Source organism: Chinchilla lanigera, unplaced genomic scaffold (genome assembly GCF_000276665.1).
Source record: "Chinchilla lanigera isolate Chin_1 unplaced genomic scaffold, ChiLan1.0 scaffold00033, whole genome shotgun sequence".
NCBI classification, from domain to species: Eukaryota; Metazoa; Chordata; class Mammalia; order Rodentia; family Chinchillidae; genus Chinchilla; species Chinchilla lanigera.
In genome coordinates this window covers 2,261,047-2,287,148 of record NW_004955434.1, presented here as the reverse complement: position 1 = coordinate 2,287,148, position 26,102 = coordinate 2,261,047, and the positions used below count along the sequence as shown (strand labels likewise).

The following is a 26,102-nucleotide window of genomic DNA, read 5'->3' as shown; positions in this document are numbered from 1 at the left end:
AAAGACCAATTTTAATTAAACATAAGAACTCTTAAAGATTACAAAGCTTAAGGAAATAAATATATAGTTAAGGGAAAATAGAACATTGAGTGGAAAAGTAATTTAATAATCACATAAAATGATGCACTGGAAATCTTAGCCAAACATAGTGTCTATCCACAAGTGAAAATGAGAAGTTCTTTTTCTTTTGGATTTTTAATTTGGTATGTGTCTGGTTAATCTTGTTTTGGGACAGACAAATGATAAAGGCTTTAGAAACTGTGAAATTATTTGATATAATTCTGGTCAAGTTGTTTTTCAAAGTAAGAAATCTAAATGTAAAATGTATTATGTGAAAATTATAATTCTCTTAGCTTTCCATAATCATCTATCCAGGCCAAATTTCTCTAGGGACAAAGAAAATTGCTCATGTCACTCACTGAGCATATTTGAAAATTTAATTTATAGGCATAAGGTACTTGCTGATATCTCACCTAACAATAAAACATAATATTTTAAAATATTTTATCTTTGACATAGTTACAAGGATGGTTTCTGGAGATGGATGGTTCTAGTCCATATTTAGTCTACTCAAAGAAAGAATATAATAAAACCTTATAAGGGCACTATATACCAGTATACAGCATACACAGGAGCTCAGTAAATGATAGTTACTATCATTATGATTATTTTTCATAGAAATTGTATTATGATAGAACAAGTGTTTTTATATTCAGAGATAAATGAAAACTTGTAGTGTTTAAGTGACATATCAATGGATTATGTTTATTCAAAGTACTGTGAGGGACTAACAAGAAACAAATAAATATTTTTGAGGCATTTTTAATTAAGTTGGTGCAATAGACTAAATGCCTATGCCCTCCCCCATTCATATGTTGAAATCCCAACTCTCAAAGTGATGGTTTTAGAGGTAAGACTTCTGGGAAGTAATTGTGTCATAAGGGTAGAATCCTAAATTATAGAATTAAAGTTCTTATAAAAGAAGCTCCAGGGAGATTCTAGTCCCTTCTATCATGAGAGGAGACAGAACCACTAGCTAGCATCTAGAACTGTGAGAAGTAATTTTCTACTGTTCATAAGCCACCTAGTCTATGATTTTGCTATATAAGTCCAACAGGCTAAGAAATTTGGGGGAGACAATTGTGGGAAAATTACAACAATGGATATGATATTATGAGTGGCATTAGTTAGGAAAGATGTATTAGGGGAAGTAAGCCTTGAGCTAGATTTGGTAGAAATGTAGGATTATGGGTTGTGATAGAGAAAAGTGACAGTGGGAATAAAATGTGGAAATCATAGAGGTGGATTAGCCTAAATAAATTAAAAAACAAGGTATGTTTTCAGGTCTAAGAGGAAGGACAAAATATTATGACCCCACTATCCTAGTCCATTTTGTGCTACTGTAACAGATTGCCACAGCCTGGGTAATGTATAACAAATAGAAATTTGTATGGCTCACACTTTTGAGGCCTGGGTAGTCCAAGAGCAGATCTAGGGGCCGCATTTAGTGAGGATCTTATTACATCATCTCATGGTAGAGGACAAAGAAAGGGTGACAGTGCACAAGAGAGCATGAACGAAGGAACTGAACTCATCCTTTATAGGGACGTTGCTCTTGAGAGCCATGAATCCACTGGTGAGGGCAGAACCCTCAGGAGCTAATCACCTCTCAAGGTCCCAAGTATTTGCAACACTGTTATCACCTTAAGGATTAAGTTTTGAAATGTGAATTTCGGGTGGCACATTCAAACTGTCATACACTTGATGGCATTATTCCCCACCAAGGGCTTTTGCTTTGATATGCTGGGAGAAGAAGTACTTGGTTCAACAGAATGGAAAGTATTTACATTTAAAGCACTGAGACTAGTTCTGTTCCTCACTTGGTAGATCATGCACGCCTTTAAGTGTTTAGAGAATGTTCTATTCACATTCTACATTGCTTTGCTCCAACAGCTGAACCCTCACCATAGACCTACTTCAAATCGCTATATAAGGAATAGTTTCGGATTCAGATGTTTGGTTTAAAAATCCTCCATTCAGTCAGTATAGTATTATACGGTTTGGGAATATGACTATAGATGCAATTGCCATAAAGTTCAGAATCAGGTAGATATATCATTACCTTTTTCATATGTTTATTTTCCGGAAGGCCTACATCTCATCATGCCTAATCCATCTTCTTCAGTATTTATTGAGTATTCATTAAGTTTGAAGCTTTAAGTTGATTTCTGAGAATTATTCCCTCAAGTAACTTAGTCTTACTACAAAGTAAGATTGGAAGGGAAGTGAATGCTCCAGTGTATCTAGAAATCCCAAGGGCAAATTAATTTCTTTATGTTTGAGACAAATTTTTGCCTTTATAGTACCATTCTGAAGGGATATTCAAGAACTAAGATGCGTAACAATTGGTGTATCTACTACTTCTATCAGTATATCTAGCAGCCTGTGAATGTTGAGCTTCTAAAAGTGCTCATTTGAGGGCCAGACCCTCAAAAATAAAGTAATATTTTCCATTGGTTTAGAAATAAAAAACCCTAATAAAATATCAGATATAAGAAATTAAATCTTTTATCCTTAAATTTCATATAAATTCCTTAGATTTCTAACAGTTTTGTACCATTTCAAAATTATTAAAATACAGAGATGAACTTACTCAAAAATGCAACAATTTTAATTTTCAAATGACTACATTTTGATAGAATCCTGAAGCAGTAAGATTTTTAATAACACATTTGTTTTTCTCTGCTACCTGATTTATGATGCCAAAATATTTTTTTGATGTTTATTACATGTGAGCTTGAATATATACAATGGAAGAAAAATGATAAAAAGGCAATATATTTATCCCAACTAAATTCTTATTACCTAAAAAGCTTACCAGACAACATTTCTAATTTGATGACTTTTAGGGGGATTTCCAGTGGTGACTATTTTATTCACATACTTCTTTGTATGATAATTTATAATCATTAATTTTTAATGATCATGTTAGAATGGCGAACACATACCTTGAACTATGTCATAAATATTAAACACCAGCAGTCTTTTTATTCTAATTTGCAATTTGAAAAGCAAACACTGTTAACTCAAAAGCCCAAGAAATCATATGAACGTTCTAGTTCACCAACTCATAGGAAACAAGGTACCAGAGTAGTCAAAATGCAATCAATATAGCTCAAATGTTTACTGAAAAGTCATGTCACATCTGTTTATTCTGTGCATTCTATAACCTGAAAGTTCTTCTTTTTTAAAAAAGAAAAAAGTTGATTTTATTTTTAGACAATATATGTCTTTAAAATTGTTTAGTAATGTATTAGTTACTATATATATAAATGGGGTTTCCATATATATGTGTATAGCAGGCACTGATCAAATCCAGCCTCCCTTTTGCCTCTCCCCTCTTCCCAGTCTCTAGTAATCACTATTTTACTTTCAGGACAACTTATTTTTAGCTCCCTCATATGAGAGAGCACATGCTGTATTTATCTTACTGTGTCTGATTTATTTCACTCCACATAATATCTTCCAGTTCCATTGATTTTGTTATAAGTAACAATATTTCAATTTTCTTCATGGCTGAATAATACTATATAATAATAATATACAAACATAAATACTACAGATGATACATCTATATCTAGGTGTATGATTTTCCTTATTAATTTATTTGTTGGTGGGCACCTGGGCTGATTCCATAGCTTATCTGTTGTGAGTGGTGCCACAATAAATACGGGCAGGCAGATGATCTCTTCGGCATGTTGATTTCATTCTCTTAGGTTGTAAATCCAGAAGTGATGATACCTGGATTATATGGTAGATTTATTTTTAGCTTTTTAAGGAACCTCTATACTGTTCTGTGTAATGGCTAGACTAATTTGCATTCCCACCAACAGTGTGTAACATTTCCTTCTTCTCCATATCCTTGTCAGCATTTTCTATTTATTTTGATGACAGGTATTCTAACTGTGATGACATGGTATCTCATTGTAGTTTAGAGTTGGATTTCCCCAATGGCGAATGATATTGAGTATTTTTTCCACATATTTGTTAGTCATCTGTTTTTGCTTGTTTGAGAAGTATCTGTTTAGGTCTTATCTACTTTTTCATTAATTACTTGTCTTTTTGTTAATTTTTTGAGTTTTTTATATGTATATTCTGGATAGTAACCCTCTGCTAGATGAAGAGTGGGCAAATATTTCCTTTCATTTTATAGGTTCGCTCTTCAGTACTGATTCAGTCCTCAGGACCACAAGGAAAAATTTCAGTGAAACTCAGCAGTGAAGATAGCTGTGTCTGGGCTTTTCCTTGCTGGGGGAACTTTTAAATTACTGATCCAATCTCTTTACTCTTATTCATCTATTTAGGTGTTTTCTGTCCTCATGATTTAAGATATGTCCAGAAACATGTCCCTGTCTTCTAGTTTTTCAGTTGGCTTGCTATAATAATCCCTAGTGATCCTTTGTATTTTTGTGGAGTTGGTTGTAGTGTGTTTTTCATCTCTGATTCTATTTACTGGGGTCTTCTCTTTCTGTTTTTGATTAGTGTAGCTAAAAAGATATCACTTTTGTTTGACAGTTTGTCTAAATTACGCTTTGGTGAAGCTCTTTTCTGATCATGTCTGCTTCAGGTTGCGTAAATTTCCTATGTACTGATATCTACATCTTCTCAAGATTAGGGAAGGTTTCTCTTATAACTTCATTGAATAGTCTTTATATGCCAGTCATTTTCTCCTCACCATCAGGTATTCTGAAACTGCATCAACTGTTCATTTTATAGTATCCCAAACATATTGAATGCTTTCTTCATTCTTTTTTTTTTTTTTGCCTGAATGGAATATTTAAAAAGACCTGTGTTCAAGTTCAGATATTCTTTCTTCTGATGGATCTAGTCTATTGAGGTCTTCTGCTGTTTTTTATTTGATGTATTAAACTCTTCATTTCCAAGATTTCTGTGTTTTTTTTTTCCAAAACCTATCTCATTGCTGAATTTCTCATTCATATCCCATATTATCTTCCTAATTTCATTTAATAGTTTATATTTTCTTGGATCTCCCTGAACTTTTAAATAATCACTTTTAAATTCTTTATCAAGTATTTCATCCATAATGACTTCTTTGAGATTGGTTGCTAAAGTTATTTACAAGGGTTGTTAAAAAATACATATTGAAATAAACATTTGTCACAGTAAGGACACATTGCCATTAATTCCCTTTTGCTTCAAATACATTTATTCCATTTTTCTTGCCACTTTCTGAAGTAGTTCTGTGCTGTTGTGGCTTCCTTAATATTCTAAATCTATTCAAAATATTTACTTTTCATGGTCATGTATACTTTGGAGAAGAACCACCAGCTCCAGTGAATAAGGTGGATGATGACACACCCTGTTTTTACAAGCTGGCCTTTCAATTGAATGGTTGTTTGCAACAGTATTCACCCTATTTTTAAAGATGTCTTTTAAAGACACTTGAAAGAAGACTCCCAGAACTGCTTCAGAAAGTAGCAAAACCAATGCGATAGGTGTGGTGGGAGTGAGGGGGAGTATTTTGAGGGGGATTAATGGCAATATGTTTTTTTTACTGTAATGAAAAAATTTAACATGCTTCATATTTTTGATCACTCATATTCTCTTGGAAGTATCATATTACCTTGCTTTTATCATATTGTTTTGTTCAACATTGAGATTTGCATACTTATTAGATTAGGTATGTCTACCACTTTCATACAATGGTCTTCTTGGTAGGCAGCTTTCTCTTGAAATTGTGTCTCGGGGTATCAGCTTGTTTTGCAGTGTTGGCTTTATTTCAGTTGGTTACTGTCAAGTAGCCTCTCTATAGCTTCTTTTGCTATGATTAGTGACTTTGGACACAGTGTGTGCCGTGATGAAGTTAGACCCAGGGCCTTGGCAGGCCATACAAGAATGAGGACACCTTTTTTCCATCACAGGAAGCCAAGCAAATGTAATATGCAATCATATGAGATTCACAGGAAGTACAAACTAACACTTAATGTGGAAAGGCAACAATTTCTACAAATGCTTCGGCAACCAAGGTTATCGTTTCATTACTCTGTCTTGCATAAGAAACAATCAGATGATATTTACTCAGTTTATCTAAAACACCCCTGCTCCAGTTGAATAATAAACATATAGAGATCCTGCAGCTATGAACATTTCATAATAACTTCTGAGCCATAACATTATAAATAATTATATGTTAATAAAATGCACTATTAAATTCTTTTGATGCTGAGGTCCTTTAAGTACATTCTGATCCTCTAGGAAATAAACTTCTAGTTTAAAATTAACATTCACTTAGCATAGTAATCTATCTACATATGTAAAGGAAATGTTTGGTGTTTGGTGGGACAGAAAGATCCCTAAAGAAGGCCACTGGTTGAGACACCCCTCCATTCCAATTTTCTTTTTTGATAAAGAAATCCATGGAAGGAACAGAAATAAGATCCTGGAGCCAAATGCTTTGGAATTCTGGCAAAATTACCAACTGCTTGGTCAAAGTATGGCCTTGAACGTCAGAACAAGAAATAGGCTGGCAACTTGATGTATTTGGCTGAAGTGTTTTGAAATGGGAAATAATAAAATTGTGCTGACACCTTAACCAAGCACTTAGTAAAGAAGGGCTAAGTAAGAATGTAAGATCAAATGGGAAAATCTTTCTGCAGCTCTTCCAAGCTGGGTGAAGGACACCTGAATAATAATCTGGAGCCCACAGTGAGAGTCCTCATTTCCAAACCTGTCAGTGAGTTTATATTGTCAAATGTTGCATGGTGTAAATTAATACAGCCCTACCAAGAGCCCTTCCAGATTCACTAGACAAAGAAAGATCACTGCTTGATTCAAGAAGAGAGGGAGTGGTTAAATTTTTCTCTTGACCTTTCTAGATTGAAAATAATTGACATGGACTTTACCTAGATTTTGGGAAAGAAGTATTTACCTAATAAATAATTTGTAACATAAATTTCAGCTTGTTGGGTGGGGACAAAGCAAGTACTGTACTCTGTATGATATGAATATGAACTGTACTCCCATGGTAAAGTGGCAGCCCCCAGGACTTACATCTCTTCCAATCAGGTCCTCCTGGTTTTCCACAATCCCCCAGGGGGCGATACCGATGGTGCATATCTTCCCTCGAGACTTAGACGCATGGTCCTTCAAGGCATCTCCAACATGGCGAATGACACCTGCAAGCAAAGAGAAAGGTGTTAATCTTGTCTTCTAAACCACTGAGCTCTCCCTCATCCTAAAGGGAATTGTGATAATTTTCTCCCAAAGTTAAACACACTGAATGCACAATTTTGACATATTTCTTTACAAACTACACAATTTAGGACAGAACACAAAATTGTGGCTATATAGCCAGATATGTCTGCCAGATTGATCTAAAATCTAGCCATGGATTTTTAAATTCTAATTTATGTGAAAAAATAATAAGCATTCAATGTTCATGAAAAGAATACGGTTCTTTGAATTTAGAGAAGCTTTTCCTTACTAGCATATTCATTTGTTTGAATATTTAAGAATCAACACCTTGACTGTGTCCTGCCAAAATGTACCAGGCACAGTATGGTATTAAATCTGCACTACAGTTTGTGTAGTGGTCAAGGTCAAATAGTTACTTAGCTCAAATTTTATTAACTTTAAGTTCATTGTCCTATCTGCACCCCATAATGTGAAAAGCCTGGTTGTAAGAAAATGATGACTTACGCTGTGGAAAATTTATGTTAAAAATGTGTAAGTATGTTTTTAAATCTTCATTATTCTGTTTTCCTCTTGCATCATGTCTTTTCCCATCTAGTTAAAAGTGAGGAAGTTTGGTTTGCATGGGGGTGGGGAATGTACTTTCTTTTTGTGAGCCATTTAGAAAAGATGCAATTTCTAATCTCTAACTTTCCTCTCAAGTGGACATCATTACAGAAGACTTGCAAGATACACTTTCTAAGAAAAGATGTCCCTATTTATCAGAATTCTGCCATTACTCAAGAAAAAAATTCATATGTACAAAATAGTTTAAACAACCACTAATCCGTGTTGAGCTATGCAGAGAATATTGGTAGGTCATTTTTGTTAGCTTGTCTGAAGGATCTTCTAAGTGATAATACCGCTAAAAACATACAAACAGAGTAAGTAGACCTGTGGACAGAAAGTTCCACTTCTTGGTACAATCTCTGCTGCAATTCTCTCACACCTAGCTTCAGCATCCACCATTAGAACCCACACTGGGCAGTAGAATGGATGCTAAGCCTGAAGAAAGGCAGAGATTAATTCTGGTTTATGATATTGAAGGTATAAATTCTTTTTGATGTGAAGTCATTTCATAAAAGATAAATAATAAACACTGGTCCACTTCCTAAAAATAAAAGAATGGTAAGAATTTCTTTTGAACGTTTAAACCCCTTGGATTGGTTTCTATACATCAGGAGAGCAAAAGATTGAATGATCATAGACTTCCTGGTACAGGGATGCCTACTTAGAGAAGAATTAAATGTGGAGCCTGAAACTTGAATAGTCGTTGAAAAAAAAAATTCTCTTTGGATACTTGATTCCTACCAGGTAAAGACTAAAGACTAAAGAGCTGACGCAGCACGTCACTCTAAGATCATGAGTTTATGAACGGAGTCAGGATTTCCTAGAACAGTGTTGAGCATGTGTGACCTGAAGAGCTCACTGCCTCAGTGCACCCAGGTAGCTGTGTGCTCACAGCTCACGAATTCTAGGCATGTAGGAGGTTTTGCGTGTAAGTCTCATTCAGACAACATCCAGACTAAGAACAAAGAAGACTGAGATAATGCTGCTGAAAACTAGTTGGCCCAGAGTTATGTTCAGAATGTCCACAGGGGGCTGGGGATTTAGCTCAGTGGCACAAAGCCTGCCTGGAAAGCACAACGTCATGAGTTCGATTCCTGGTACCGGAAAAAAACAACAACAACAAAAAATCCCCAGAATGTCCCACAGACTTCAAATATACCCACATGTATAGACTTTGAGCCATGTCACAACTTTGCATTAACTTACTCTAGCATTACTGTGTACTTGTAATTGGCATTTTTGGCTCAGGTTGGAAAATAGGGCCACAAATTTGACCAGCATCCAATCTGTTATCTGTTGCATACGAATAACGTTATACAGATAAGCACTGAACTGTAAGTGTGTCCCTAAGAACTGATTTGGCAGCGTGCTTGTATCACAATATAGAAACTTATTTTCCAGGTAGGAAAAACTGTTTGAAATTCAGAGTAAGGAGTGTCTTCTATTGGTGCAGATATGGTTTGAGGAAATATTTTAAATAATAAATATATTATCTGGGAGTAGTGGCACATCCCCATAATCCCAGGACTCTGGGATGCTGGGATAGGGGGATCAGAAGTTTGAGCCCAGCTTCAGTAACTTAGCAAGACACTGTGTGTGTGTGTGTGACACACACACACAGAGGGAGAGAGAGACAGAGAGACAGAGAGACAGAGAGAGAGAGAGAATATCTATTCATCTCAAAACACAGCACCCCACACATTGTATCACAATTTATGTCCCAGGGAGAAAGGCCATTTACAAAAACGGAATGTTTTTGGCATCAAACTTGAAATCACTGAAAGCACAGAAGCACAATTTCTAATTTAAAGCAAAAGCAATTTTTAAAGCAACTATTAGAGGCTAAGGTGTAGCTCAATGGTAAAGGACTTGCCTAGCACTACAAAAACAAGTAATTGGATGTTTATATAAAAACTTGAACTACTGAGAGTGCTGTAAAATTACATTAGTCATGCTTACAAATTGCTATGAAGTCAGCCACTAGCTGTCCAAGCCTACTTCTTATCTATAGCAATTCTTAGTGGGGAAATAGCTATGGGTTATCATTTAGGGAATGGAGGCTGAGAAAACAGCGTGAGGAGAGAGAACAGTGAGAGTAAGCACATGTGGGGAGGATGAGGTGGGGAAACAGGAGAATATTCACTACTAGGAGAAAATCATCTTAGGCACAACAGTTTCAGGGCCCTATGTTGCCTTTTTCTGTCTCTTTCCATTTACCTGTGTTCACCCCTCCTGTGAATATCCATGCTCCAGTTGTCATTGCCGCTTTGATGAGCCCCTTCCCAAAGACTTGCTTGAGTTTGGGCTGGAGTTCAAAGTTCTGCAGGCCACCGTGGACAGAGATGAGAAGCTTGGGGAGCTCCAATTGCCATTCCTTGGTCATTAGGTGTAGGAGGAGATCAGGCTTCGTATCAAAAGATACTCGCACATACTGCAAGAAGCAAGGCTGTCAATTAGAGGCTGCTTGTCTTCCCTGACCATAATTCTATGTGTCGCTACTTGAAGGAAATGTCTCATGAGAAGCCAAGTTTTGCAAGAGGGGTGATCATTTCCTTTACCACAATAGCACTCGTGAGAAAAGAGATTCAGCATTTTTGAAGAGTTTCTGGACATTGTGAGTTATTGCAAACTTGAAAATGATTAGATTTTTAAATAATACTTTAAGTACAATTTTCTATAAGGAGTTTAAAAGGAAATATGTTTACATTTTGTCATCATTTTACATGTGTACAATGACTCAAATTTTTCTAATATTTTCAATATAAATAATCCCTGTAAATAAACTGGATGCAGTTATAACTGAGTCTTTGTTTTCTGTGATCCTATTACTCTGAAACATTTTAAAAAATTCTACAATTCTACATAATGCAATGAAACACTTAAAATAAGGTAGTAGCTGGTTATATTTATATCTGTAATAATGGCAGACTATAGTTTTTTTAGTTTTAAAAAACAAGTGACAGAAGTTATGCCACTTACTCCTATAGAGTAGTTGAAAATTTAAAATATATAGCAGATAGCAAGGTTTTACCAAATGCAACTAGAAATAAAGTTACGGTAAGTCTATATAGCTGAAATGCTATAAATACAATCACAAACAGCTATACAATTATATACATAGATGCTTAGTTAAGTCTTAGTACTATTATATAAAGACTTCTACCTCTAGCTGGAAGCAACTAAAATATTAAAAATATAGCAAGTGCTTTGAAATGTATTGTTGAGTTGCCATGACAGAAGGACTATTTAACTCCCAAAGTAGACTCTGGAGGAGTTAGAGCCTTGGGAAGTTTGGAACACCAAAGGAATCTTGGCCCAAACCTTTGGACATGTTGAATGTCTGATTTAATGATTTTATCCAGGATGAGAAGTTATGCAGGGGACCCTACATGAAGCTGAAATATTTCAAAGGACTCCAGCTTCAAGCATAAGGAACTAAAAATAATTCTGATGTGCCAAGGAAGGCAGTAAGAACACTTGCCTACCTCAGCCTTGACTCTGGGTGGCTGAGAAAAGCTATCCCTCTGATTATTCTTTTCAAACAAAAACAGGATCTCACACAGATTGTAGTCTGCACTGATATAATCACTGATGTGGTTCCATGCCAAGCAGTGTATTTAATGTGAAATTGTTCTAAGCAATGGCTTCAGAGAACTGGCAGAAGCATTTCTGATCTTGAGTGGATCAACTCAGGTCTGAAATCATTCCCATGGGAAAAAGAAGCATTCCATGGTAATAAAATAAACATAACACCACAAATCACACAAGGAAATAAAGCAGCATGAATGAGAACAGAAAAACAGGCAGTAGAGTGGCATTCTCAAAGATACTGAAATGATCACAGAGTACAAAGTAACTATGTCTAATACATTATACAACAAGGGAGATAACTGAACATGTAAGGCACGAAAAGCTACGAGGAGTCATCATGTACATTTAAAAAAGAATGAGACAGAACTACTAGAAATTAAATGTAATAACTTAAATGAAAATTACAATGGCTAAACTATACTACAGAATAGATAAACTGAAAATAGGTTCACAAAATAAATCAAATGCAGTCTAAGAGACAAAGGAATTAAAAACATAAAAAGAAAAATGAAGACCCTTGGAGGAAATAATTAGAATTCTAGACAGAAATAAAAGAAACAATGAAGAAAAGATGCCACATGGGCATTTCTCAGAATTATTGAAAGATACCAGAAAGTTCAATGAGTCCTAAGAAGAATAAATAAAAAGAAAGCTCATTCAAAGATATATCACAGATAACACCATAGAAGGGAGGAAAATCCCTAAATAAAAGTAAAGATCACCTACAATGAAGCAGTTATTAGACCGAAGGCCTGTTCCCCAGTTGTATATCCAACACCAGCAGCTACAATGTGCCAGGACAAAGTATGTCAGTCCAAAGTTCCATATTCAGAAAAAATATCCTCCAAAATGAGATCAAATTATATTTTCTGACTGCCAAAGGTGAGAGTTTAGTTAACTTCATTGATGCAAATTTTAAAGTATATACGACAGGTACAACCTTTATTATTCAATAAGGAAGATAGGGTATGAAAGGTTGAGATAGTAAACTAGGAGATCAATCACTATGTGGTAAATCCATAAAGGTATTGGTTCAAAAATATAAGATGATAATAACTATACCTATTTCATGGTAGAATGGGTTAGAACTATAGCACTAGGCAATCTAGTATATAAATTAGAAGTAATCAAAGTTACAGCATTCTGCAGTGTAAATCTTGCATAGGTGAGAAGAAAATAGTAGTAACATTTCAAAGTTAATATCAGGGACCAGATGTGCATGCAATAACCCACAGTCCTACAGTAAACTTTTGTTTTAAACAAGAAGTTTCATTATAATTATAAAAAGTAAATACATATGCCAGTAACATCGTTGTTTGTTATCAAGTGTTATATACTGTATATAATTGTGTGTGCCATGCTTTTGTAAGATTAGCAGTCCAGTAGTTTTTATACTAAAATAAAAATATGTGAATAATATTTTGTGCTATGACATTAAGACTTCTGCAACATCACTAGGTGATAGGAAATTTTCAGCTACATGTCATGGGACAACCGTTGTCTACACTGTCATTATTGAGTGAGATATTATTATGTTGCATGTGATTGTCTACTATGTTTCAGGCATATGCAAGCTAGTTGCTTTACATGTTCCATTTTATATACTCCTCCAAAGAATAAAGAAGTCGGCATCATCTAAATTTTGCTAGTGAGAGCAGAGGAATCCATATTATTTCCATGTTCACATTGCTAGTAAGGGGCTGATGACAGGATTCATATCCCAAGTCTAACTCCAGAGCCCGTTCTTTTGACCTCAAAAGTAATAGCGGCTCTTTCTCCATATTTCTCCTTTTTCTTTACCTATAGACAAGCTGTCTGTGAGTCCTATTGATCCATTTATTAAAATGCAGTTCTCACCTGACCCTTTCTCTCTTTTCCCTTAGCTGCCATTTCAAAACCACTTTCTTCTCAAAGGACGTCAGTTTGGATTATGGCCACAACCTCCTACTGGCTTCTCTGGCCCTGAGCTCTCTAATGAACACCAGCAGGCTGACTTCTTTCTCCAATCCCTCTTTGATCATATTATTTCTTAATTCAAATCATTACATCATATGTGAACTTATGCTGGCTATCACGATCCCCCATAATTTGGTCTTACTGTTCCTACTGAGAAATTTCCCTCACTTTGCTGTGCATTTGGCTAATGCAGTCCCCCAAACCCTAGGTAAGGCTTTCTCTTACTTTTCACTGACAGAAATCACCCTGATTTTTCAAAGGCTCTGTTTAATTCAAAGTGACTTTTGTCAAGAATGTAAGCTCATACTGCACAAAAGCAATATTACTGTCAGTCAAGCCCAGTGTGATGTTGCTTCTGGTTGCTTCTTCCATGTGATATTTTACCTCTCTTGCTGTGAGGCTTTGAGAGAGGGGTCCTGTTGGACTTGAACATGTTTTTCATAGACCTTCAGCACTGGCTGTGAATTAGGTATAGTTTTAGAAGGGAAGCTAAGAGATAGCTAAGCAATCATGGGACTCTAGAGATCGTCTAGTTCAATTCTTTTATTTTACAGATGAGGATAGAGACCCAGGGAAAAGGTCTGTATGGGATCTTACAGTGATTATCCTATAATCATTTAACCAATTAGTAAAGCCATGTCACTAAAAGTACTATTAACTCTCAAGGGTCTAAACTGGGCTGTGTTCCTCAGCTTTGGACATGCACACAACTCACCAGATGACCTTGTCAAAAAATGCAGCTTCTGATTAAGTAGGTCTGGGGTCGGGATTGAAGTTCTGATTTTTAGCCAGCTACCTGGGACCAACCCTGAACCAAGGAGTGCCATTTATGGTTTGTGTCTAGATGTCCCCCCATAAGCCTCATGTAGTCATGGGGAAGGAGGTGCTTTTCAGAGGCGCCTGGGTCTAGAATTTGTGATTAATTCATGGTCCAATGCTGGGATTAAGGGTGTGAATGCTACACCTGCCCTAGGGTAGGTAGCCTGCATATAGTACAAGGGATACAAAGAGTCTTCTCTCTCTCTTGTTGATTTTGCTGCCTTCTACAGCCATGAACGGTAGGCCCTCTGCCATGTGCCACCCGGCCTTGGAGCCAGCGGACTATGGACTGAAATCTTTACAAACTGTGCGCTAAGTAAACCTTTCTCCCTTCAACTGTGGGTGTCAAGGATTTTGTCCCAGCAAGGAGAAAAGTAACTAAGACAAGGAGTATAACTCTTCCCCATCCCAAGCAGCCCAAACAGTGGGTGCTATGATGGAACACGACCCCCAAAGGTCATGTGTTGGAAACTTAATCATCAATGCCACAGTGGGACCTTTAAGGGATGATTAAGTCTAGATGTTCCAGCCTCACGAATTGTTTAATGCTGTTATTGCAGGAAAGGGTTCCTGTAAAGGGATGAGTCTGTGTCCCTGTCTCCCTTTCCCTTAGGCATACATGTTCTTGCTCTTCCACCTTTTTCAGTGGGGGGCTGTAGCAAGGGGGACCCTGCCAGCAACAAACCCTTGGCCTGGAATTTCTTGGCCCCAGGACTGTCAGCAGTAAATCTCTGTTCTTTATTAATTTCCCAGTTTCAGGTATTCAGTTACAGTAGCATGAAAAAGAATTGACACAATGTGTCTTATATTTGCAGTTGGGCCCAAGAAAAGCAAGAGCACTCAATATTTTACATGCAAATCCAGGGGAATATGGGGGAAATACTGGAAAAATTAGACCACAATAAATGTCACAGTATACCAGCTGACATGCTATTCAACTTATTTTAATAGTCTTACCCCTTTTGAACAGGACTAATTCTTCTACACAGGAATGGTTGACTATAGACCACAGCAAATCATCCAGGAGCTGACAAACATCACTACTCCTCAGTGGCTCTGAGAATTGGATGTTGCCTGTTATTTGTGGTTTACCATGCTCTCCTCTTGAAGAATAAAAGGCAAGATAAAGTATCTGAATGAATCAATTTGCTACTTTTTCTCTTTTTTGGTTTTTGTTACTGAGCAACTCAAGTAAGTGATTGTTGGGGGTAAGAGGATAACTAAAACCAGAGATAAAACAACATTTTGGGGTTATCTGAAGGTTTCAATTTTTTGATTAGATTAATATGCCCATAAAATCAGGCTATTCCATAAACTTGCTAGGTGCTTGAAATGTAACAGTTAATGCATATGCTAAGTCAGCAACTTCACACTCTGAAATGGTTGCCCAGAGCAATTAATCAATTTCTGTTAAGTGATCAATATGACTTGGAATTAAGGTCTGCTTTGGGTGTCAAGATAAGCCATTTTAACTATCCACTTGTGAGTCTACTAACTGCTAAGGGGGTGATCTTCCAAATAACAAGAAATCTTCTCAATGTTCATATTAAATTTGGTCACATGGGCATTAATTTGACATGGCGCTCCTAGTTAGAGGTTTCCTGGCCATTTGCAGTTACACACCATGGCACTGCCATTTGGCCGATTGGAGCATCCTGTCCTGTTACGTGGGGGTGATCTTGACTACCTTTCAGGCTACTATATAGATCAGACTGAGAAACAAGCATGGCCTCAAAATCACTAATAAATGAAAATTAGATGACCGTGTCATTCACTAGAATGAGACACCTAGGTACAACCATCCCTTGCCTTTATCCCTTTAAAAATTTCTTTTTTTTTGTTTTTGTTTTTCTCCGGTACCGGGAACCGAACTCACGACCTTGCGCTTGCCAGGCAGGCGCTTTTGCCACTGAGCTAAATCCCCAGCCCCTTCCCTTTAAAAATTTCAAAGAGGCTTTCTGTTTTTCAGCAGCAACTGCCTGGGGAGTGACTTGTGCAGCAGGTATTTTTTGTTCTTGTGTTTTTTATTCTTTTTCTTTTTTTTTTCCCCTGGTGTTGGGGATTAAACCCAGGGGCACTTTACCACTGAGTTACCTCCCCAATCATTTTTCTTCCAAATTTGAGACAGAATCTCACTAAGTTGCCCAGGCTGCCCTTGAACACAGGATTCTCTCGCCTCACACCCAAGCAGTTGGGACTAGGGGTGTGTGCCACCACATCTGGGTAGGTATTTACTTTTATAAAAGGAACCCTTCCTTGAATACAGGCTTTCATCCCCCAATTTATCATTTCAAGGCTGAAACTTAGTTCACACACATTATCATGTCTGGAATTATTGCCTTTTCCCCTTGCTGTCATTACAGTGCCTGCAGCAGCAGGAAGACTGTACATGATGGGTGAACAGCATTCAGCATGTTTTGTGAAAAATAGAAGCTAGATTCAGTTGAAATTTATTTGATTTATTCTTAGGTGCTGTGGAGGTCTATGCATCCAATATTATTTTCATGAGAAAATATATTTTGGTTTCTAAACAACAAATTTAGAAATTAAATTCCAGAAGTGAGAGTATATTAGAAAATGACAGATTTTCTTTCATTTGAATGGTACAGGATTTGGTGACTAAATTTTTGGAGGCTTAGCTCTGCCCGGTGCACAGCTCTTTTTGCTTAGCTGGTGATTTTCTGGCCTTAAAAAAAAAATAAAATGAAATCTATTTTTGGTGCTTTCTCATTAGAGGTGTTACTTTTCACTTATCCATGTCACTAGAGTTCAGAGGTGTCACAAACACTAGTCAGTACTTTTTTTTTTTATTGCACCCACAGTAGGGAAAGGTTGGAAAGTTGGGAAACAACCACTACTCCTTAGAACACATGGGGGCCATTTCTTTAAACAAATTCTCCCTTTGGCACTTTGAACTAAGGTTTCTGTAGAGCAGTTTGACTCTGATAATTCATCAGTAACCCCTTTAGCCCTAAATTTTGCCTATGTAACTTTGCCCACAGGGAATGGTTTAATGAAATTGTATACAAGATGTAGGACAGTAAATGTGGCTACATTCTTGGAAATGTTAACCAACAAATCCTTTCCTCACACTGCCAAGCCATTGTTAATGCACGGGGATAGTCACTTGGTATTTGTTACATAGAGTTTTTTCTGAATAATTTTTTCTGAATAATGGGCCCACCATTGTTAAATCTATTGCAACGGCATCTCTGATGCCTTTCTTTCAAGGCTGTATTGGCAAGTTTTCCCTGCTGTCCTTTTTGTTGTGAAATGATAAGCATCATTTCATTTTCTAAATCTTCATCACGACATGTAAAAGGGACACGTGTAATTTAAACTGTGGCCAAGCAGAGTATGTCGCATCAGACTGCCAAATAATTCCCCTGATACCAACTTTCCAACTCCATGGAGCCTTTTGTTTTGCAGCAAAGGTTTAATCCTTCTGATAGTTTAACACATACATAATCTCCCTGGGCAGAAAATATTTGGAGTAGTATTCTGTTATTAAATTTAGTTTGATGACCCACTAAGCTTTGGAAGTGAAAGTACCACTGTTTTAGAGACTTCTCAGTGCTAGGTATCAGGTCCTTATATAAGGGATGGATGATGATAATTGAAACCTGAAGATTAAGAAATAATGTAGAACTTCACTGAGCATAGGAATAGGTCACAGGTAGCATTCCATGAATTTTCTGCCAGAGTTATTTAGCATGAAATTTTCTAGAGGCAAGGAGATGGGATGGTTTTTTAGCTGACTGGTTTTTCCTTCTTTGTAGACCTAAGTTTAGGATTGGAAATATACAGGACCTATTCTAGTTTTATTCTCTATTTAAAAAGATCATCCAAAGGTACTGCCAGCTTGGTAGCCTTGAGACGCTAAGGGGGAAACGGGAGATCAATGGAGCAATTAGAAAACCTCTCACAGACCTCGTGCTTTTGGAAAGCTGCTGGGTTAGCACAGCCTAGTGATTAGCATTTTTTTTCTTGAGAAGAGGGATTCATTTAATTTCCTATTTGGTGTGTGCCAGTCAATGATTCCCAAGTCAAATTTACATGATGCAAAGAGAGATAATTTTGAAAAGCTCCAACCCAATCCCCCAAGCATGTTAGGAGTACAGTACAAGGTTATGGATGCCTCGCTTCTGAAGCCTCCTCTGCCTCTTCACTGCCCCACCTGCACCCCCAGTGCTAGGAGAAGAAGGCTTTCAGGCTGGTAGGCCCAGTCATTACAGCTCCAAGTGTGAAAATAAAGGCTAGGCGTAATTATCTAAATTATATGAAAACTATAATAAGAGGCTCAACCTGAACCTAGCAAGGGAAAACCTAAAAAGAATTCTGTGATGACTTGAGAGGTTTAAACACACATCCTTAATTAGGCTCCATGTACTGGGCCCACCAGCCGGCTCAGCATTAATTGAAGAGATGATTAGTAAGCAAATAAGATAGTCTGTAATCAAGCTCAGCAAATAATCTAGAGGGCCCTAGATAAAGATGAGTCTTTGAGAAACCACACGATGGCTGCTGATGGCTCATCTTATTATTGTTCTCAGAGGCAGGTTTTTTTTTTTTTTCTTCCAGTACCGGGAATTGAACTCACAACCTTACGCTTGCCAGGCAGGCGCTTTTGCCCCTGAGCTAAACCCCCAGCCCCTTGGAGGCACTTTTTAAAAGTTATGAGTTGTCCTAATGAGCTGCCAGCTCCTCTGATAATCCAGCACGGGCTACTTTGGGCTTCCAGTTTCAGAGGATGCAGCTTGGTGTGGAGAAGGAAGTCAGATCCTTCACTCACGATCAGCTGTGAATGTCTCCTTCCTATGTCAGCTTGTCTCTGAAAAGTGCTGGTTTCATTGCTGTTTTGCAGAGGCCTGTCAAGCCTGAGGACTGAGGACTACCTGCCACACAGCGTTTGGAAGGGCTCAGAAAATGGTTCTATTAACCTCGGATATAATTTTAGAAAGACCTCATCCTGCTGATAGCTTTTGAGTTTAATTAACCTCAGTGAATAAGAGAGACTTTGTAATTCAACGTTTTTAAAACCCTTCTAAAAGAGTTAGAAACAAAACAATAATTAGCATCCTTTCAATTACCCACATATATCTTCCCAAACAAACACCCAGTGCATCCGTTCCAGGCACACATGGCACAGATCAAAGAGATCTAAAAGGGGTCCTTGGGAAGGTGGACTTGAGGACTCCTCATTAAGTGATTGCGTGACCCTGGGAAATAATTTAACTTCTCAGGGCTCAGTTACCTCATCTATAACACAAGAAGAAGCACTGAGATTAAATAAGATTTTCCTAGCCTGGCAGGACTGTGGAATAACTTTGGTAAATTTGAAAAACTTTGCTTTCCCAGATTCTATCCCATACTACTGACTGCGATTCTGGAAGTGAGTCTCGGCTGTGGGTGTTTGGACAGTCTCATGGGTTATTCTGAGCATCTAAGTTGATAACCACTACATCCAGTCTCTCAAGAGCATTTGATGGCTGAAGAAATGTCGGTGATAGATTCCTATTCTGCCTATGCTGTAGGACAGGTTTATAGCATCCCTGAGCAGAGATATGGTTCCTACTTGACCTGTGACGTTTTAGTAATGGATCTTTTCCCTCCACGATAGCCTGCCAAGACTCCATTGACAGTCTCAAGGCGTACAGACTATCCTGGTATTTTGAAGATCCAAGGGTTGGCTTGGATTGCCTTGAAGGAAAAAGTTAACACTGTATCATACTTTAAAACATTAATAAAAATGTATCTGCCTCTAGAGTTTTTTTGACCACTTTAATAAAAATCATTTTAACTTTCAGATATGTTTTTCAGAAGCAGGGGCCTGAAGGCATCGAGTTAGTTGGTCTGTCTCTCTGCAGTCTTGGAGACTTAGCCCTGCTCTGCCCACGCAGACTGGCATTCCCCACAGAGCAGGGGCTGCCTGGCTTTCCTCTGTCCCCACTTCGCACTGGTTTGCTCATGAGGGTGGGAGAAGATGAAGGCCCAATGTCGGGGCCTGGAAGGGAAAAGTCCACTTCTTTTTCTAAACATGAGAATCAGAATAGTTCAGGGCAAGTCTTTTAAGGGGACAAAATGTTCATTTGTGACTGGATGAAAAAGTGCGACTTCCATTTGTTAAAAATTCATGAGTAATAAAAGGAAACCAAGACCCCAGTGGGCAGATCAGGCTCAGAGAGAAATAAAGCTTTGTCCTGTAGTGATCATGCTGAGACCACTCAGGGCAGCTGTAACCTCAGAGCCAATGTCATGACACTGTTCAGAAGGGCAGTGCTGAGGGTTTGTTGCTTGTGAGTTTGCATTTCTGTCTTGAATCCCTTAATAGTTTTATCCTTGAGTTTGCATTTGACAGGTGAAGTCAGGTGGGACAGAGGAGGATGTATAGGGGATGGGAGCTTGTGTCCTCCAACGGTCCCTACTTTCACCTCCTTGATGCCTCCCAAGGTGGGACGTAGGAGGGTTGCAATGCAAGGATGTAAAGCAACCATCTCTGCCTGGGGACCACAATGTCACAGTGTGTATTGTGGGCACTGGTAGGGAGGTCACCCACCTTGGATATTGAGCATGAGGTACAAGACCTTGGGGTCAGAGATCACCTTCTGAGAGCTGTGGCTGCTATCTATGGGAGGAGCATCTGATTTCCTTTCTGTACAGGCCCCTACAATGGTTGGACTTTTAAAAACTGGCAGAAGTTATTGGTGATTAAACTCTAAGTTTTTTGGATCTTGGGTACTGGAGATGAGTTATCTATCAAAACTATCATTTGGTAAACATATACATTGCTTGTCTCTTGGGATTTATAAAATACCTGAGGTCAGTCCCCAAAAGATAGATGAACATGTGTTTAGACGGTGCAACCTTGTGGTATCTAGTCTCTCAACTTGATGGCTTAGAAGGACGCCCTTACTTGTGAGTATACACATGCTCCATCGTGGCACTGAACATTAACAGGGGAAACAATGGGCAGATGCTGGCCACATGCCTACTGGGCTAGGAGCACATATGTGCAGGTACCATCCAAGTACCCTGTGAAGGCAGAGGTCATCTCACTCCATTGTCATATTCCTCCTATCATTCAGTTCTTCACTTGCAGCACTTTCCTCACACGAACACCTTGCATGGCTTTTAAAACGTGTTTCCTGGGGCTGCACACTGTCTGTGGTTCAGTCCCATACTGCACACAAGAACTGTGCCAAGTTGGGGGTACTTGATGGTTTTGCATAGGCAAGAACCTCCCTTAAGTGGATGGGAAACTCATAATCTCCTTTTTCCTCAGTTTGTATTGGACAAGACTAACCTATTCTTTGTTTTCCCAAGAGGTAACAGGCAGTACCATTTTCTTTCCAATGCGTAGCTCATTGGTTTTAATCCAATCTGTACCTCAAAATTAACTTTTCTAGGGAAGGTCTGTGAGATCAGTCTGCCATTCTTGGTAAAGAAATTACTGCAGTGGAGCAAAAGGGAAGAGGACAAAAGGAGGGGAGGAGAAAGTTAAAAAGGAACAAGAGGTAGCTTCATTGCACATTTGGAAACTACAACTGGTAGGAGGTGACTGCCCTTGAATTTTACAGAATGCTTCTTTCAGCAGAATTTCCTCTCCAAACTCAGAATACTCTATGGCTTGCCTCAGAAAAGCCACCTCTGGCTACTCCGCCCTCAGCTAACGCTCTGTGCACAGTTGGAAGCAAGTTGCTTGTTCTAAACCATTTCTAGAGTTTTCAGAACACATGCTATACTTCTTGCAAAATCAGCCAGCCAAGCAGGTAGTAAAGCCATGATGAGAGCTGAAAGTAAAATTTCAGCTCTCAAAATTAGAAGTAAAATTTATGTATTTTCTAAAACCTTTTTAAAAAATGCCTGTTGTATGCAACCTTCCTATTGGGAACATTATTGCATACTGCTACCTGGGGAAAAAGGACTCACTGTGGATGGCAAGATCTCTGTTGGAACAAGGATGGAAATAGCGTGGATGACCGCTTCTACCTTGACTGAGGAAAAATGCTTTTACTAATAGAACAAAACAGAAACCTAAAGGGAACATCTTTTTCACCAAGGGGGGGGGTGTTTAGGAAAGTCTGAATGGATGAGGCGTAGAAACTAACATCATAAACAGTGGATAACTATAGAAAATAAGCCAGATAAAGAAAACCAAATATCTCATATAAAGAAGCTCCAAACATTGACCTAGAAGAGTGCTTAACAGAGGTTAGGGAGCGTGTGTGTGGTAGGGAGGTGGGTAAAGGGAGATTGGATTTTATCAGCACACTGTGTGAGTGTGTGAGAATATCACACTAAGCCTCTTTCATACAAACAATTAATACATGTTAATCAAGAATAAAAATAATAAGAAAAAGCTATTTGTTTCATTGTTAGTAATAATAGTTACTATATCTGATCTCAGACTTACTGTTTTAAAAATCCTGGGAGAAAGGTTTACTTTGCCCTGCTTTATAGTGTAAGATGTAAGAAAAATGGCCAGTGTAATTAGCACAGGCCACCCCTCCAGGAGGTGACAGTGTTGAAACTGGGCCCAAACTCTAAATCCCAGCTCTCAACCACTCATCTGCAGGACACAGGACAGCGTTGCAAAGGCACTGATTGCCTGTCTGTTTACCATGGCTTTGTTGGAATGGCCGCCTCCTTGGAACTCAATGGTCCCAAAAGCATCTGTTGGGCTGAGCTGAGTGTGTTTGCTGATGGACCACTTCTCAGACTGGATGTCATTTCGGGAGAGACGACTTTCATTTTTCTCATTCTGAAGCACAGAGATACTGGGAGTGAGTCCGACATGCTGGCCTATCAGACGCCCACAGCAACACCTATAATATAAGAGGTTAGAGTGAACCCCTTGGATTGGCCACCATGGGAATGCACACATAACACAACCTGTGATAGAAATCTCAGTCCATATTGACTCACTTTGGTCACTTATTAGGTAAAATCCCACAATGTGGCTGTATCAGGCAACTGGTGAGCTTAGGCTTTAGATGATATATATATATCTATCTCCTTTGCTCCCTGTCTGTCCCTGCCTTCTTTTAACTGTTTAAACTACAATATGCCTCCTGCCATTCCTCAGCCACACCTTTGGCACCTAGAATATTGTTCTGGAGAGGGCACCTGTCAGCAGAAGTTCTCTAGACTTTCCTACTCACTCCTCCCATCTATCAAGTCTTGCCTGAAGGACATGAGAGAGCTCCAAGGGAAGGATTTTAACATGCACATTTAAATGAGTAATTTCACTTATATGTGAGTCACAATCTAACATGTCTATTCCCAGTTGACACTCACTGTCAAATATCCAATTCTGAAAATAAAAATCTGCAGGCTTAAGTGTTCTTGAAGAAACAATAAAAAAATTCACAAGATATTTGAAAACTGAAAATTTGTGCCTTCTGCAATGAAAATGTCTACATGCATTATTACCACTATTATCATAATTATTAAGAATAATAGTTACAGCACATAGGTGCTGTTTATGGAACACGATAATTTAGCATCCATTTTATGAGAAAGCATGGTAGTTTTGAAGGTTAAGTAATTTTTCCAAGGTTATACAACTAGTCTCTGTGACTGTACAATCTATATTTTAAACTGTGATATTAAATTGCCTATTTATAAAGGCATTTCCAGACACAGATGTGTTATGATGTATGATTGAAAAATACAGTGAACTTTAAATTTAAAAAAATCACACTAGGAGACATACTGGCATTAATCTACGTCAAAATACTCCCCCTTACTTTGAACATACTTATGCTATTGTTCTTGCCATTTTTTTTTTTTTTTTGTCTTTTTGAGACAGGGTTTCACTATGTAGTTCAGGCTGGCCTCAAACTCCCAGTAATCCTTCTGCCTCAGCCTCCCGAGTGCTGAGATTACAAGTGTGCACCACCATGCCCAGCTTGTCCTTGCCACTTTCTGAAGCCGTTTTGGAAGTTCTCTTTCATATCTTCGGTTGACCATTGTGGCAGCCTTGATGTCCTAAATCAGTTGAAAATACTCACCTTTCACGGTCATTTTGACATAGTGCCAAATTTGGTGAGGTCTTTCTAGCAGATGGTACTTGGTGGTAGCCTCCACCATATATTTGATTATACCTTATATAAACACCCATGAATGAAGGCTTACAGAAATGCTTTAAAAAGTGGCAAGAATCATAGGACGTGTGTTCAAAGTGAGAGGGAGTGTTTTGATAGGAATCAATGGCAAATGTGTCTTTTACAGCAATAAAATTTTAAATTGAAATATTTACCATATATTTTAAGTACCTCTTTTATTTCAAGCCAAATGCTTCCCACCTTGTACACTATTGATCTCCAGAAAAGTAAGTAAGCATTAAAATGTGCTGAGGAAACTGAATGTGGTGGTACATGCCTGTAATCCCAGCACTTTGGGAGACTGAAGAAGTAAGATCACAGGTTCGAGCCCAGCCTGGGAGTTTAGCAAGACTTTCTCTAGGGCTAGGGATATAGCTCAGTGCAAAGGCCACGGGAGCTGTGGGTTCAGTCTCAGGTACCACTAAAAAATAATGTGGAGCAATCTGATATTCTCATTGGTAATCTGCCAGAAGTCTTTTATTTAAAAGTATCTTGTGTAGTAGAGTAGAGCACCTGCTTAGAAGGGAAAACCAGTAACCATAACAAAAAAAAAAAGTGTAACCAAATGTTATATGCAGAGATTAGTTTCTCTGCAATGGTATATCAATTATTTTGTACACACTCTTAGATTAAGAATTAACTGCAAGTGTATGACTTAATGTAATATAGATATTTGAATGATTGCTTCAGAGCCAGTGGTGGGGGAGGCACATGTCTGTAATCCTAGCTGCTGAGGCAGGATCACAAATTTAATTTGAGGCAGCCTAAGCAACTTAGCAGGATCCTGTCTTAAATAGAAAAGTAAAAAGGGTTAGCGATATAGCTCAGCCCTCCTTGGGTTCATTCTCCAGCACCATAAAAAAGGGTTACTTTAAAAATATCCAACAGTAAAAAGAATCCTTAATTGGCAATGGATCCCATACAGTGGCTAGTGATTGCTATTATAGTCTGTCCCTGTAATTATGATCTCACACCTTGATACATTATAGACAGCAAGATTACCTATGGGGGTCTTTGGTGCTGGGTATGATGTGAACACATTCTCTTTTATAAAATGCTCTTTCTATCCAGGATTTCTGAGCCTGAAAGAGAGAGACAAAAAGAAGATTAATATAACCTTTAAGTAGTTTTAACTAGAAAGCAAAATTTCATAATCACATCATAGACTAATATACCATAAGCTAAAATGAAATTGTAGTCACTTCTTAAAGGTTACATATAATAAAATCAATGATTTCTAGCACCTACAAACTGGGTTAACATCATGATATTGAAAATTAAAATATCCATGCTGAAAAAACATTAGTGATGGAACCATATACAAACACATACTAATTTTTGAAGGATAGAAAGACAGTGCGTTTGGAGAGAAGGTGAATCTGGGAGGATAGTACACTCTGTTTGTAATGACAGAAAAGTATTCAGTGGCAGGCAGAGACACACCTAAATAAGCATAACATTTCCATGGCTAGTGCTTCCATTAGATTTTTCTTAATGAAGGAAAGAACAACGGTAGGCAAATTGCATGACTACAAGCTCTAGTCCACCATGATCCTTTTTCTAAAACTCCAAATTAGCAATGCTTAAATACAAGGAGAGAGATGAAAAAAATGGAATCACGCATCAAATAACAGCTTCTCAGAATGGGCATTGGTAGGACTGTCCATCCAGAAGTCCTGCTGTCAAGACTGAGTTTCCAGATGCACAAAGAATGATGTTATGACAGACTAGAAGAATTATAGGAATTTTGTTCCAAAACAGAGCATCCATCTATATCCCTTCATCCTTTTCTTTACCAGAATTTTGAAA

The 26,102-nt window shown here is 38.0% G+C and overlaps 1 protein-coding gene across 10 annotated transcripts in view; it reads right to left on the bottom strand.

Moving 5' to 3' along the window:
* Positions 1-26,102, bottom strand: part of Trpm3 (transient receptor potential cation channel, subfamily M, member 3) — a 526,019-nt gene that overhangs the window by 256,679 nt on the left and 243,238 nt on the right. For 9 of the 10 annotated variants that reach the window (XM_005388528.1, XM_005388530.1, XM_005388531.1 and 6 more), the window contains exons 2-5: positions 25,296-25,375; positions 22,808-23,012; positions 10,039-10,252; positions 7,072-7,196 (exon numbers count right to left, since the gene is read on the bottom strand). In XM_005388528.1, coding sequence (XP_005388585.1) covers positions 7,072-7,196; positions 10,039-10,252; positions 22,808-23,012; positions 25,296-25,375 — 624 coding nt within the window. The remainder of the gene's footprint in view (positions 1-7,071; positions 7,197-10,038; positions 10,253-22,807; positions 23,013-25,295; positions 25,376-26,102) is intronic. The other variant, XM_005388550.2, reaches the window with a different exon arrangement.